Consider the following 14,783-nt stretch of genomic DNA (forward strand, 5'->3'; position numbering starts at 1 on the left):
ACGGCAACATCCAGGCACTTCCAAGACGCACACGCTGACATTTGAGGTGGCAAAACACAAAAACGACAAGACACACTCTTTGCCAAAAGACTCAAAGCTGATGGAAATGCTGCAAGTTTCCCCGCTTTCTCTCGTGTTCGTTCGGTGGTGTGATTCCCTGTTGAAGCGCAAAAAATACACTAAGGGCAGTTCTAAATTGTTACTTGGAGAGTGCATTTGAGTGCAAACCCACTGTGTGCTTCTTCGTGACGTTCTTAAGAAGTGGACGTTTTGTGTGCGTGTGTGTGTGCGCGCGTGCGTGCATGGCATGAAAAGTGCAAAGCCCCAGAGAGAGGCAGTCACGCTGTATTGAGGTCAAGAGACTTGAGCCAGAAAACCTGGCCGCTGCGCTGCGAGCCCAAAGCAATCGGCTCCGCTGTCGTCTTGCTTCAGCAGCTTTAATGCTGATTCCCAGCGCTGGATGGACAGAAAGGAGGGGGGGGGCCATGGCTCCTCTCATCACTCTGGATCTTGGGCGTTGAGCTAATTGGCTGCGTTCATCCACACGCTTGCATCTGCGCCCTTGTGGGGCCTTTAGTGGAAGCAGAGTCCGGCTCTGCAAGCTCCTTTCAATCAACACTTGCGACCTTTCCATTGATTTTTTTTTTTATTTATAAAAATATTTTGATATTTTGATGCAGTCCTGTAAAACACCAAAATCTGTATTTCCCTTGTCAACAATTACTGACATGAAGTCAGTTGCCCGACTCAGCATTTTCTCCGAGCAACCAGTTCTTGAATGAAATGCTGCCACCCTAATTTCAGTTGAGAGCTTTCGGGAAGGAAAAAAAAAAAAAAAACACCTTTTCAGCTTGGCGTGCGTGCATGTGAGATCAGGCGGGGGCAAATTTGCATATTTTGATGCGTTTATAGCACGGAATCTGTTTCCTGTGATGTAAACAGATGGAGTGGAAGATCAAAAAAAGAGAGAGCGAGAGCGAGGTGTGATGCTGACTAAAAGCTGAGCCTCAGTCTCTTACTTGGTGACCCTGAAAATGCGCGCACGCACTCACGCACACGCACGCACACATGCACACACGCACACGTACACACACTCACACACAAACAGGCTTCCAGCACCACGGGAGCAGGAAGGAGGAACATGCTTCAGAAAACTGGCACACACACATCGCCTCCACCCCCCCTGCATCTTTGTCCTTGGAGCTCCAGAAATAGCAGAAATATTACTCTGAGGCTGCTGGAGTCCATCCGTGTCCCCACCCCGCTCAATGTGTTTCTTTTTCCACTGCAATATTTTCATTATTTATCCTTTGTGGATGTTTTTAGATTTATCTCTAGACAGAATACACTTCTTCCTTTTTGCGTTTTGCGATGCTTTAGGAAAGAAGGTGGATACTAAGAAGGTGACAGGTTTCTAATTGCATGCATTGATGACAAAGAGCAAGAGTGAAGATGTAGCCGGCTGAGTTAGCATCACGTGAGGGTTGCTAGCTAGCAGTAGGCATGTTGTCCCTTTTCGAAGTTAAGGTAGTTTCGCCCGAACTTGGACTCATCTCTATCTGCGCCTCTCGGTTCTTCTTTGTCTCTTATCTATATCGTCCTCAGGCATCCCGGCAGCGGCGCTCTGCTCGCTTCATGCGGGTCAAGACTGAAAATCTCTTCAAGGCCAAAATAATGTAATCATCTTCAAATTAATTACGCACAGCTGCAGAGGGGTGCTGCACCCAGGTGAGCCACTCACTCTGATCTAAATCCCCCTGAGGAAACGGCAAAGCACACAACACGCACACACCCACGGACGGACGCACGGACAGATGCACAAACGGTACAACGTTATTGATCTATTCAGCGCCTCTCCGAGACGTGAGGGCTTATTGTATGTTGTTATGGCAACCGATGGGCAAGGTGGATAAGAGGAAGGAGTGTTAATGGGGTTAAATGTCTCATGCTGATGATGTCCTTTCTATCTTTTTTTTGTGGGTCTATTAAGGATGCTGACACGAGTGTGCCCTGCTGAGATTAATGGCATGACCAAAAAAAAAAAAAAAAAACAGTTGCAAGCCTCCTTCCAGGGCAGCAATGAAAAATCTGATTCAGTCTGTTTACTCAATACAACACAGATGGGCACCTTTTATTTTTTGGGTCGTTTAAGGTTCTACAAAGTGAAGAAAAATACATCTCCTAAATTTCACGCAACACAAAAAAGTGTTGTGAACAATCTACAGACAACTGATTTAAAAAAAAATAATAATAAAACACACACAGTTCCATAAAAAAGACGCTTCAAATTTGTCTCCGCTTTCTAGTATTGTCGCGACGACGAAGCAAAAATGCCAGTCTGAAACGCTGGGCTGCGGTGCTGGCTCTCTGTCGCAATCACCCCCCCCCCCCCCCCCCCCCTCACACACACACACACACACACACACACACACACACACACACACACACACACACACACGCACACACACACACTGCTCCCCCCACCCCACTTACTCCCAGCCAACAATGAGGCACTTTATATTTGCATTTTTGGGATGTAGGCAGAGCTCGCAATCGCACCACATATTACCCAATGATGGAAAGGGATGAATTATCTGAATATGAAATTAATATTAAAGGAATACGCGAAGAATATAAAACACTGCTCTTGTATTTGTGAATGTTTGGCATTTGCTTCACACGCGCATCTGAGTAACATAAGAGACAAGCGTGTCTTTGCTGTTTCCTCAAATCGTGTTTTGCTGGAAAGGGAGCTCTTGAGGGAAAGCGCATGTGTCATCTTATTACACAGCTTTGCGTCTCAGCAAAAATGGTGGCAGCGGCGGCGGCGCTCCCGACAATTAAGGGCCCACTCCCAGATGAGTGGCGGCTCCCCAAAAGACTCATTGGTTCTTTTTAATATCAGCAAATTACTTTGGGTTATGTAAGCACAGCGCAGTGACACAATATGAAATATGTTGCACTTGCTGCGCGGGTAAACGGGCAGGCAGGAAAAATCCTTGCGGCTCGCTCTGGATATTCCAAAGCGTCGACGCCAAAGCTGGAGGTCCTCAAAACAAAAGGGTAAAGGAGCGCCGTTACTATGGAAACATGCGGCCCGCCTTATCCGGCTGAAGTGGTGTCTTTTGCTTGACTTTGAGTTGATGATAAAAGCTGAAAACATCAAGTACAGGAATGGGACTGAGCCATTTTGAGACATTCCATTTTGGCCATTTGGTAATCGGGAGAGAGACAAAGGAGGAGGGAGATGTTGACGAAAACGTCCAGTCTGCACTTGGCTTCATTTGTTTAAACGCCTCTGCAGGTGCTGTTGTTTTGGTTAGTGACAGCCTGCAAAATTGCAAACGCCGGCACTAACAAGAGCGCGTAAGAGCACCTCCCTCCCGGACTCATCACGTTGGACTGCTCCTCCTTGGCTTCTTTTGCCAACGTCGCCTTCCTCCTCCTCCTCCTTCGTTGCGAGCCAGCCTTGCGTTCGGCCACTTTTCTTATTTACAGACATAATGCTGTCCTCTCAAGTTTCCAGATGGCCGCGTTATTGCCCACAGACGCCGAAGTTCAGAAGCTGCAGGGGGGCGACCGCCACGGAGCGGACTACCAATTCACTTCCTGATGGTCTGCGAGAGACGAGGCGAAGGAGGAACCCGTCATCCTTGGCATGGGCCCAGATTAGATTCCAATGGGTGCGATAGGCACGAGCAACAATGTTACGCTATTAAAATGGCAGCCCTGCAATGCCCGTTTTAAAAACTCTTTGGCTCAGGTCGCCTAACCCAAGTAAGTTCGGGCGACCACCTGGGACTGGACACCGGTCAGACAAGCATCCGTATAGGACTCCGTGAGCAAAGGACTCGGCGACCTCCCCTTCTGATCAATGCAAAGCAACAAATAAAAGATGGAAATGCATGCGAGCGGGGACACTCATTTATTCCTTCCCCGAATTAAAGGTTCAGCGGCTGAGTCACTCCAATGAATTTCTAGCTGAACCGCCGCAACGTATTCAAATGCTGCTAGCTAAAGTGAGACGCCAACAGAGTCATATCCCGGATTATGGGGAATGTCACAAGGCGAGAATTAAAAATAAATCCTTGCAACTCTTTCCGGAGTCGGGCCAAATGGAGCTTTCATGCTTGCTGAGGACGTTAGCGAGCAGCTGCGCTGACGTTCGGCAGCAAACTTTGTACGTGCTACACTTAAGCAGCAAAACAAAACATTTCTAGAAAGGCTTCCCAATAAGAGACAGGCATTTGACTTGATCAGATTAGATTTTTAATGATGCGGGAAAGTTCTGAACTTGCCGCTTACAGGCAATGCTGAAAACCTGACTCGGATCGCAACATCGGCAAAATGCTCAAATTTGGCCTGATCGCCGCCACGCCTGCTCATCTGGAAATGATGACGGATGATGAAAAAGGTGCCACGTTGCACTCAGGCAATGCCATTAGGTGTCTTTGTGTGCCGTGAGGAGCACATCACTTGTTTAAGCAGACAGCCGTCGTTTGCGGCCGAGCAGAACCGCACAGCACCTTTTCAGCAGCGAAAAGCAAGAATGGTCTCGGCAATGGCATGCCGCGGCGCGCTTTGAGGAAAAGTGCTTGACTAGCTAGATCATGGCGGGAAACCTCGGCCGACTGTTTTAGAATCTCTGAAGGGAGTCGATTAAGACGTCCTGCGACTCAAGTCGTGCTGCAAAGACAAGCAACTTCAAACAATGCACCTCAAATGGGACCAAATCGGCTATGTTTACAATTTCTTCAATCCGATCAGCGTTCGGATTAAAATTGTGATCGGATTCACTGTTTCCATGGAGACAAAACATATTGATCCGATTAGGACTCACACAAATCATTTTGACTTGCACAGATTGACGAAACCTTCCGAAGGTCAGTACAAAGCGTTTGCAAATGAGGAAGTCAAAGTCAAAGTCAAAGTCAGCTTTATTGTCAATTTCTCCACCATGCCAAAGACACACAAAGAAACCGAAATTTCGTTCCCCCCTATCCCACGGTGACAAGACATGGCTCATAACAGACAAACAAGTAAACAAGTATAACAAAAGCGTGCTGAATAAATAATGAATAAATAACACAACAATAAATAAATAAGAGGAGCAGAAAAAAAGGAGCAAGTGCGCGTACAGCAGACATTCCCGAAAATAGCGCAACAGTGCCGCACGCTACGCAGAAGGGGGTAGCGAGTTCAGGGCCCTAACAGCCTGGAGAAAGAAGCTGTTGGCGAGTCTGGTGGTGCGGGAGCGCAGGCTCCTGTACCTCTTCCCAGAGGGCAGAAGGTCAAACAAAGAGTGAGGCGGGTGACTCACATCTCTGGCAATCGAGGTTGCCTTGCGGGCGACATGGGAGGTGTAAATGTCCTTCAGGGAGGGTAGCGAAGCACCAATAATCTTACCAGCCGTATTCACTATGCGCTGCAGGGCCTTCAAGTTCTGTTCAGTGCAGTTACCACCCCAGACAGCGATGCAACTGGTGAGGACGCTCTCAATGGTGCCACGGTAAAATGTAGACAGAACTGCCTGAGGAGCACATGCACGCCTGAGCTTCCGCAGGAAGTACAAGCGGCGCTGAGCTTTCTTTGCCAGTGACGAGGTGTTTTCGGACCAGGAGAGGTCCTCACTGATGTGCACCCCCAGGAACTTGGTGCAGCTCACCCTCTCCACCACAGCACCGTCGATGATCAGCGGCAGGTGTGTTGTGTGACCCTTCCGGAAGTCAACAATCATTTCCTTGGTCTTATTGACGTTCAGCAGGAGGTTGTTGTCCCTGCACCACGTGGTCAGAAGGTCAACTTCCGACCTGTACCGAGTCTCGTCGCCCTTCGTGATGAGACCCACCAGAGTCGTGTCGTCAGCAAACTTCACTATGCGGTTGTCGCTGTAGGTCGCAGTGCAGTCATGCGTCAGCAGGGTGAAGAGCAATGGACTGAGCACGCAGCCCTGGGGGGCTCCCGTGCTCAGCGTGATGCTGGCGGAGATTTTGTCGCCAACACGCACCACCTGAGGCCTCTGACAGAGGAAGTCCAGTATCCAGTTGCAGAGGGAGGTACTGAGGCCCAGCTCGTCGAGTTTGCAGATGAGTCGCTGCGGCACAATGGTGTTGAAGGCAGAGCTGAAGTCCACAAACAGCAACCTCACATATGAGTCCTTTCTCTCCAGGTGGGTGAGGGCCGAGTGGAGGGCAGAGCAGATGGCATCCTCAGAGGACCGCTTGGCACGGTACGCAAACTGGAAAGGGTCAATGGTGGGGGGGAGAACGGACTTGATGTGCGCCATGACCAGCCGCTCAAAGCACTTCATGATGATGGGCGTCAGTGCCACAGGGCGGTAGTCATTGAAGCAGGACGGTGCAGGTTTCTTTGGCACAGGAACGATGGTGGCAGCCTTGAAACACGAGGGGACGATGGCCTGCTGCAGGGAAACGTTAAAGATGTCCGTGAAGACACCCGACAGCTCCCCAGCACAGTCCTTCAGCGCTCGACCCGGGATGTTTTCAGGGCCCGCCGCCTTACGGGTGTCAATAGCGGCAAGCGCCCTCCTCACACCGTCGGCAGAGAGGCGCAGGGGCTGCTCGTGTGGGGGGGGAGTGGTCTTCAGCGGGCAAGTGCTGTTCTGGGCGTCGAAGCGAGCAAAGAAGCGGTTCAGATCGTTCAGCAGACGGACGTCGCCCTCACAGATCCTCGGCGCGGGCTTGTAGTCCGTGATGGTCTGAATGCCCCGCCAAAGGCTACGTGCGTCCTTGCTGTCCTTGAAGTGGGTGGAGACCTTTCACGAGAACGCCTTCTTCGCTTCTTTGATGCCTTGGGACAGGTCGGCCCTCGCTGTCCTCAAGCCAGCCTCATCCCCCGCTCTGAAAGCCTTGTCCCTGGCCCTCAACAGTCTGAGGACAGCCCCCGTCAGCCACGGCTTCCAGTTCGCGCGAGTGACGACGGATTTCGAGCAAGTCACATCATCGATGCACTTCGTGATGTAAGAGGTAACAGAGTCAGTATACTCCTCTATGTCCGTCCAATCGTTGTAGGTGGCTGCCTGCTTAAACAAGTCCCAGTCAGTGGTGTCGAAGCAGTCACGAAGTGCATCGGAGGCACCCTCAGGCCACACCCGAACCCGCCTCCGAACCGGCCTGGATGCCTTTACCAATTGTCTGTATGCGGGCAAAAGCAAAAGGGTGAGATGGTCAGAAAGCCCCAGATGGGGGTGGCTCTGAAAGCTCCCTTTTGCGCAGAGTAGACTAGGTCCAGGAAGCTGTCTCCACGTGTCGGAAAAGTAACATGCTGGTGAAGCCTCGGGAAATTGCTCGTCAAGGTGCAGGTGTGTCATTGCGAGGAGGGAGAAAGGCAGATGAGCTGCTGCCATTTCAGGGCTGCATTCGCTCAGCGTGCAGGTTGCTTCTCTTTTTTCCAGCTGGCCCAACGCTTTTATGGTATGTTTTATTTTATTCATGCGCTGGCCTTCCTTCCTTCCTACCATAATCATTGGCAGACATTTTTAAATCTCATTTGAGGCCTCTGGATGCCGGAGTGATTTCAAGGAATGTTTGTCACCTGAAAACGTGACTTTTGACAACTGCAGCACTGTGGTGCAGATTGGGGGGAAAAACTCCAACTGCCGATTTGTGCAATATTTGTTTTGGGTAAAAGGCTGATGTTTCCACTTTTTTGCTCTTTGCAGTGCTTTACTGGTTTGTTTTCTGCTCTGTGCCGGTTTGCCAGTAAAACAAGGTGAGTCTGATTGCAGCTTATTCCATTTCACTCAAACAACCTTTGATTTACTCAACCCGGTCACGCTACAGATCACGGAAATGTACAAATTCCCAACGCACGCAACCGGGTGACCGGTGAGGACCTCCCTTGGGACCCGAGAAACATCTGGCAACCTGCGACACACAGCCCGACGTGTGGAGATACTCTAGACTGGTGAGCCCTCAAAGCATTCTGAACCAGCCGAGCAGCCAGGGGAAGCTTCCCCGCTATGTCTATCCAGCGGCACTGCTGAGCAGTTCTGACATTGCCCAGTCTGGTTCTGGTAATCAAGACCAGAATGAAGGGTGCGACCCCCTTGTTTTTGAGCAAGTCTTTCAATTCCACCCTGAGGGGTCTTGGGTCTTAACTGACTTGCCATTTGACACCTGGTGGCCCAGCGACGCTGCCTGGCTTCCACAAGCTGGAGGGGAACCCGAAGAAGCAAAGGGGTCACCAACCTACATCATCCGTTCCAGAAATGGCCACGAGCGCGTCAACTTCCTAATTGACAAAACCAGTTACAGCCCTCGAATTGTGCACCCACTGGTTGGGTACCACAACTATGCCAGGAAGCTCTATGTCAAGCACTAAAGACTTTGTTGTGAGTTGTGAATTAAAACGTGCAAGTTTCACATGGTTTCGCCTTTGCAATCAAAATCTTCTGCACACCCCCTTAAAAAATGCGTGCTTCAAAACAAGCCAAGTTGAGTCAAAAATTGGACTGACAATTGACCCAACTTCCAGGCTTGTTTTGCACAAGCATGGGCCAATTTGACCTAACTTCCTGGGTTGATCCAATTTTTAAGCCAGCATTTTTAATGGTACATTTTATTTGTAAAAAGGCAAAATGACCTTACTCTATTTCTAAATGGGCCACACACAAACAATTCAAAGTCTGCAACATGAAATAAATTTTCAAAGTTTACCTTGGCATTGGAAGCCCTGTTTGCCGAATCCCCTACAAGGCAAACAAACGAGTCAGCGCTGCGAGTAAAAGTTGCGTTTTAAGGTGAAGCACAACTCACCATATGAAGTCCGTACAGTGGCTGCAGAAGGTCGGCTGCTTGAAAAACCTGGCGGTGAATTTGTGGTTTTTCACTTCGTGCACGTTTTTCTGCCGCAAAGCACCTTTGCGGGCGAATTTGTTGCCGACCCCGGCTGAGTCGTTATAATGTAAAAGGTGGTGATCAGCCATTATGGAAGACTGTGGGGGGAGGGACCCAAAAAATAAAAAAGTCAACAGCGTCAACTTGTGTGAAGTTATTGCCTCTTCACCGCTACTGTCAAGTGATGCGGTTCCTGCTGGAGCGCTCTTGACTGCTCGCACGCCTCCTCTCTGTCTGTGCCACGGCAACCACCGCAAGCGCTTCTTTTTCATTCACGCTGACGTTAACCACGACATGTTTAAAGACTGTCGGATTTTAGTGTAGCCAGTGCTTCAATCTGTTACAAACCCGAGCACCGCGTAGATTGACTTGATATATTGCACATAGAGCACCAATTATAACTAAATTTAAATTGTGACACTCTTGAGCCCAATTGTCTCAATTTCAAATGAACACCAGCAACTAGAGTTTTACGAAATACAGTCTTTGAATGCAGCATATGCCACCGTTGCAAGTTGCAGTTTGACGTCGCTGTGTGGCAATAAGCGGTACTACATTTTCAGTAAACTAAGGTTTCCATAACAACCGTTGTGGAAACCGGATGTGGCGTAGGGCGGAGACGCAAAGATTTTGAAACAAACTCGGCACTGCAGCCCTTCTCAAGGTAACTAAAAACTAAAATTTATACCGTGCTCATCGCGTTTGTTTTCACGCGCTAATGATGTGAATGTTGCAATGTAAGGAATGAAAATATCCGGCAAGGGTTTACGCCAACTTCCCTTCAGTGTTGCTTGTTAGCTTGCAGGCGCTGCAATGTTTTTGTTTGCTGTCAATGTCTTTCGGAGCCAAGAACGTGAAAATAACGTTGTGTTATTGTGTAAACGTTTTGCTACAAGTGCCTCACAGCCCGAACCGATCGCGAATCTCGTTTCAGGACAGAATGCACCAAAATGAGGGGTCCCTGGAAAAGCTGAACTCGGAATTGAATAGTTTTGTTGTGGAGATGAAGCCATATGTCCTCAAACACCCCAACAAGACCGGTACGAACTTATAGTCAATGAGTTTGAATGACATCAGACAGACAGAACTTGTGCAGGAAATTTTCCAAAGTGTTGGAACCAAATTATAACCAAAAGTCAATTTTGCTTGACCATCCTCCCCACCCCGGGTGTCTTTGTCGGTGACAGAGCGCCAGCACTGTGCTTCGTGGGTCAAGAAGTTGTGCGAGCCGGCAACGTGTAGTTCAAGTCTAGCGAGTCACGAGAACCGCAATCTGCATGCCCGTCTGCTTCTTCACATGCTTAAGAGAGGCCTCCTGGAAGGCCCATTTGCCAGCAAACCGCAACGCGGCAGCCTCAAGTCACTACCCGCTTACATGGTAAGATACCCAATTGCGAGGATAAAACGCACTTTTGATCATCGAAACGTTGTGAATAATGCCAACTGTCCGAGAAGTCCTAAATGGGCTCTTTTGTGTGATTTATTTAGTCAATTTACTTTGACGAGCCACCCATCGGAGGTTCGCTGGAGTGCAGCAAGGTGACTCTACCTGACTGGGTGGCGTCAGAGCTGGTTGACGGCACCCATGACAATTTGGCTATCCCCTTGCGAGAAGACAAAAGCGCTTCGGCTCCAAGCACGGCTTTTCCCAGGTACGCTTTTTGCTTCACATCGTCCATGTTGAAGTCGCTCACCACATGAGACATGTGAGTGCACGCCAACGCCAGGCCTCTCGTAGTATGCGTCTCCTGCCTGTGACACTGAATATTTCCTCAAGGGCTTGCTTGCGATGCTCCTTCATCTGCATGAAAACGTTGCACCTGGGGGCTTCTTTCCAGATTGCCTTCGTCGAGTATTTGCTCAACAGTGCCGTATGTGAAGAGCGGAAGGCATTGCCCGCTCCTTACATCACTCTGCCCGAGCTGTCTATTTGGACTTTTCAAGGCGCAAAACAGCACCAGAGCGCCACGAGCTGCTCATCTCAGCTCCTCTTTTTTTTTTTTTTTTTTTTGCCTTCATCTTGCAGGTGCTCTCCTTCCTGCGCGTTTGGACTTGTTGAGGAGAATGCTCAACAACACGCTAGCTCACTCATGTGATGTGAGCTTTTTTTTTTTTTTTTTTTTTTTTTTTTTCCCCACATCCAGGTTGAGCTATACTCGAGCTGCTAGAGCGTATCTCAGATGACTTTCCACATGGACTGCTCAGTCAATCCTTAAAACCCATCATAAAACACATTTTTATTCTTTGGCTTTGCACTAGGCATTGTTTTAGTGTTTTATGCCGTTGACTGTTTTTGATTTCGTTTTTACTTTTCGTACAGCACTTTGTGTTCAGCTGTGCTCATTTTCAAAGTGCGCTATAAATAGAGTGAAGTTGAGTAAAGAAAATGCAGTAATCGAGGCATATTTTCGTTCTCCTCGTATTTTACTGCCCCCTGGTGGCCAAGACAGCAACATAGCCGCTCTCTGGCATGCAGATTGTTTCTGTTAAATTCTTTCCCCTCAGTAACGCAACAACGAAGCTAATTTAAAGGTTGAGCTCAGCTGAGCAACAATTGGCGCTGTTAATACAACATTGTGAAAGCTTCCAGTGGAAACCTCTTGAAGACAGTCGTGCAGTCAGTCCTCCAAGACACCAAAAGATGGAGGCACTGGCTCATATGTTGTGGAAACAAATACATCATCCCAAGCAGCTTTGGTGATGAGTGAGCAGTCTGCTCACTTTTCGGTGACGTCACAATCCCGTCAACCAAGGGCGACCGTGTTAGAAAGAAAGCAAAGCAAGCTCATCATCTTGCTTTCACTAAGTTCACTGCTGAGTTGAGCTGATGGCTCCTCTCTTGGGCCTCCCTTTTATGTCCTTGTTTTTCCTCCCCTGTGCGTCTCTCTGTCTCCCATGTGTGTGCTTTTCATCCTCATGTGAGAACTTTTAACCTTTCACCCCATCTCCTGACATTTTTTTTTCTGTGATAGTCGTACCGTACTTGCAGTGGCAAAAGTCATGAGAAAAAACCCTCTGGCTGGCTCAAAGGGGTGTCAGCTTGGTTCTGCGTCCCAATGTCAGACTGATTTCCTGGTGCTGCACCTGGAGGTCAGTCTGGTGCACTCATGTCAGGCTACTTTAATCAGGCGAGCTGCAGCTTCTGAGGCTCTTCGTAGTCATCTCCTTGCGTGCGCGTAACTCTGGCCTGACTTGCCACAGCTTTGATCTCAGAGCCTCAGACTCCAGACACATCTGATTCAATTATCCTCATCCACCTGTTGACTTTGAGGCCCGAGATTGCGTAGCTGAACCCCCACCCATGCACCCCCCGCTTCAAGTTTCATGGCTGTAACTGCAAGTCAGGCTGCAGCTCAGACGTGGTCGCGCAACGTGAGCAGGCCAATAAAGCAACATGAAGTCATGACCAACTTGATTTGCCTCTCAGCCTTGAAATCAAGTGAAGCTTGTGCATCTGAGCACGGAATTAGCTTGCGGCATTGATGTGACAAGGCGGTTGCTGATTGAGGCGTGCGGAAAAGTGCAACCGTTTGTCCAACTGGGATCAGATGTAAAGTGTGCAAGCGGTCCCAGAAGTCGCTGCACACGCCAAGCCAGGCGGGCTGCCAACCCAACTCAACCAAACTCTAGCTTTGTCTTTTGCCCCTCATGTTCTCCCATGAACACGGCTCCATTGCAGGTCCGGCCAGGTGACTGAGACCCCGCGAGAAGCTGGCGCCTCCGGCCCACGCGAGCCCTTGGCCATACGCGAGGCCAAAGCGGTGAGTTCATGCGGCCGCCACCAAGGCTTTTGGGCGGTGGCTCCGTACCTGCCAGAGATTTGGCATGCCACCTCGAATTGCTGGCAGCAATCTCGCCGGTGCCGACACAAGTGATTGGCTTTCTTCTTTCATGTGGGCCGTTTTTAGGGAAAGCTCGGAAGTCCGTTTCCCACCAACATCCAGGAAATTCCCGCAACGTATTTGGTGCTGTGGCTTTTCCATTCACTGACACCTTGGCTAAACTTAACAAGTTGACGTCTGGTCCTAGTGTCAGTCTTCTGAGAACCTTCCTCCTTCAAACTTGCCGCTTGAGTAAGCGGCGCTTGCATCAACACAGTCGTTTGCAAGTAGAAACGATGCAGCCTAAAACAAGTCCAAATGAGGTTAGGCGAGGGTGCGTCGCCATCTTAGCTGCATTATTCCCCTTCGGTGGAATTGCTGGCGTGAGCGGAATTTTGTGGGACCACCAAACATCTGGAGAGGGAGAAGCGTGACGGCACACAGGGTGGCGAGATGGCAGATAACAGACGAGTACAACGCTCTCACTGTTGGAGGGCAACACCTGTGGGCGAGGGGGTTAGCGTTTGAAGGGGCAGATTTTGTAACAGCCACCCACAGGATACTCAAGGCCACACCTTCAAACAACTGCTGTATGCTACAGTCACTTTTGGACAAAGAATAATGTTGTAAAAGCAAACTATACTTTTTATAGGCCACAAAGTCGACTGCTCGCAATTTTTATTGTTGTTGCCAAAAGCTTGGCATCTTACTCAAGTGTTCCTCGGGCCAAAGTGCCAATCACAGTGCTTGTTCTCAATTCCCTTGTTTGATTTCTTCATCTGTATTTAATTGCCAATTTGCATTTAGCAGGTGGATATGGGACAGACGTCTCCCGCCAACAGCAACCCAGAGGCTCGCTTCAACGGCTGGAACCCAGCGGTGAGTCCACAGGCGTGCTGAGAGCGCACCTGTAAGCCTCAGCAAGCGTGCCAACATCGGTGGGTCGTCGTGAAACTCAAGCTCTTGTGCGTACTCTTGTGCGTATTGTATCGTTGTGGCATATGTGCAAAAAGCTTTACAGAATCCAAACTTGTGTAAAATGCGGCTGGGCCTGTTTCTTTCCCGACAGACCCTACTAACAACGCTTAGTGCTAGGCTCCGCTTCCTCCTCCGCCACCTCTTCCAGATCAGCAGATGTGTCTCGGCATGTGTACGCAACCGAAGCGCTTGTAGTTAGCACAAGTTGTTGGAGTTGCCGCTGTTCTTCAAAGCGGCCTCCTCATAGGGATCCGCAGCCGAGACGAGCCAGCGCTCGCTCTCGGGAGGCTTCGACTCGTCTGAAGCTGCTCAAATTGCTGGAACCAAATTGGCTCGGTGGACATACTGGACACTTCAAGATTGCCCGAGATGGCTTTTGGTTTCTTTCGGTCATTCTTCTTCCGAAGTCCGCCATCTCTTTTAAATGCATTTTTGTTAAGGCGGCAGATTAAAAACTTTACTAGTTTGCCTCAACCTTGAGCGCTTGAAGTCGAGTTAAAAAAAAAAAAAAGTGTCGGCGTGGCGCACCATGGCCACACGGGCTAACACCAGACTTTTTTTCTTCTGCTTCAGATGGAGAACCCGAAGTACCTGCGAGAAAAGATGATTCCCTTGTCGCCTGTAAGTTGTCCCACGTGGCCAACCCAATGAACATGTCGCACAAGCACGGCTTCCTCGTTTTTGTTGCCGTAGATTTTCAAGTCCAGCTCGGTTCGGAGTGCCACCTTAACGGATGATGTGCACTTGCGGCTGCTGGAGAGCAAGCAGGTATGTTAAAGCCAGCCCGATGCTTCCTGACAAAAAATTATTCAGAACACCAAGGAAGGGCTAGCAGACCGCATCGCCATTGTGGTGTTTAATTATTTTGAACACAAATGGTGGAGCAACACACATAGACAGATTACTATACTTTACTATACTTATAGTAAAATGGATTTTGGACTTATATCACTATCAATGGCAGTGAGTGAATTCATTATATCCTGCCAGCCCAGTAGTATCTTGCATATCAATGACTGTAAATGACCAAAAAGCATTTGGACAAACAGCAAGAAAGGTTGCGGGAATGGCCCAGAGGTAGCCGAATGACGCGTCCTGACAGTCACACGGCACAACATTGCACATC

The 14,783-nt window shown here is 49.2% G+C and overlaps 2 protein-coding genes and 1 long non-coding RNA gene across 11 annotated transcripts in view; 2 read left to right on the plus strand and 1 right to left on the minus strand.

Moving 5' to 3' along the window:
* Nucleotides 1-9,117, minus strand: part of prkcab (protein kinase C, alpha, b) — a 50,923-nt gene extending 41,806 nt beyond the window's left edge. The window contains exons 1-2 of the mRNA XM_049744224.2: nt 8,778-9,117; nt 8,679-8,710 (exon numbers count right to left, since the gene is read on the minus strand). Coding sequence (XP_049600181.1) covers nt 8,679-8,710; nt 8,778-8,947 — 202 coding nt within the window. The 5' untranslated portion in view covers nt 8,948-9,117. The remainder of the gene's footprint in view (nt 1-8,678; nt 8,711-8,777) is intronic.
* On the plus strand, nt 6,725-8,384 carry LOC125983227 (uncharacterized). The gene is made up of 3 exons (XR_007486657.2): nt 6,725-7,433; nt 7,682-7,731; nt 7,803-8,384. It is a non-coding gene; the product is annotated as an uncharacterized lncRNA (long non-coding RNA).
* A 277-nt stretch (nt 9,118-9,394) lies between the features above and the next one.
* cep112 (centrosomal protein 112) overlaps nt 9,395-14,783 on the plus strand; it is a 44,770-nt gene continuing 39,381 nt past the window's right edge. For 5 of the 9 annotated variants that reach the window (XR_011088294.1, XM_049744211.2, XM_049744214.2 and 2 more), the window contains exons 1-8: nt 9,395-9,522; nt 9,793-9,898; nt 10,046-10,236; nt 10,347-10,510; nt 12,538-12,619; nt 13,487-13,558; nt 14,231-14,278; nt 14,351-14,425. Coding sequence is in view for 8 of the 9 variants with exons in the window: in XM_049744211.2 (XP_049600168.1) it covers nt 9,799-9,898; nt 10,046-10,236; nt 10,347-10,510; nt 12,538-12,619; nt 13,487-13,558; nt 14,231-14,278; nt 14,351-14,425 (732 nt within the window). In the remaining variant the exon portion in view is untranslated. Of the gene's footprint in view, nt 9,523-9,792; nt 9,899-10,045; nt 10,237-10,346; nt 10,511-12,537; nt 12,620-13,486; nt 13,618-14,230; nt 14,279-14,350; nt 14,426-14,783 lie in introns of those variants that run through there. The other 4 variants (XM_049744212.2, XM_049744218.2, XM_049744219.2 and 1 more) reach the window with 4 other exon arrangements.

The sequence above is a fragment of the Syngnathus scovelli genome, chromosome 16 (assembly GCF_024217435.2).
Source record: "Syngnathus scovelli strain Florida chromosome 16, RoL_Ssco_1.2, whole genome shotgun sequence".
Classification (NCBI taxonomy): Eukaryota; Metazoa; Chordata; class Actinopteri; order Syngnathiformes; family Syngnathidae; genus Syngnathus; species Syngnathus scovelli.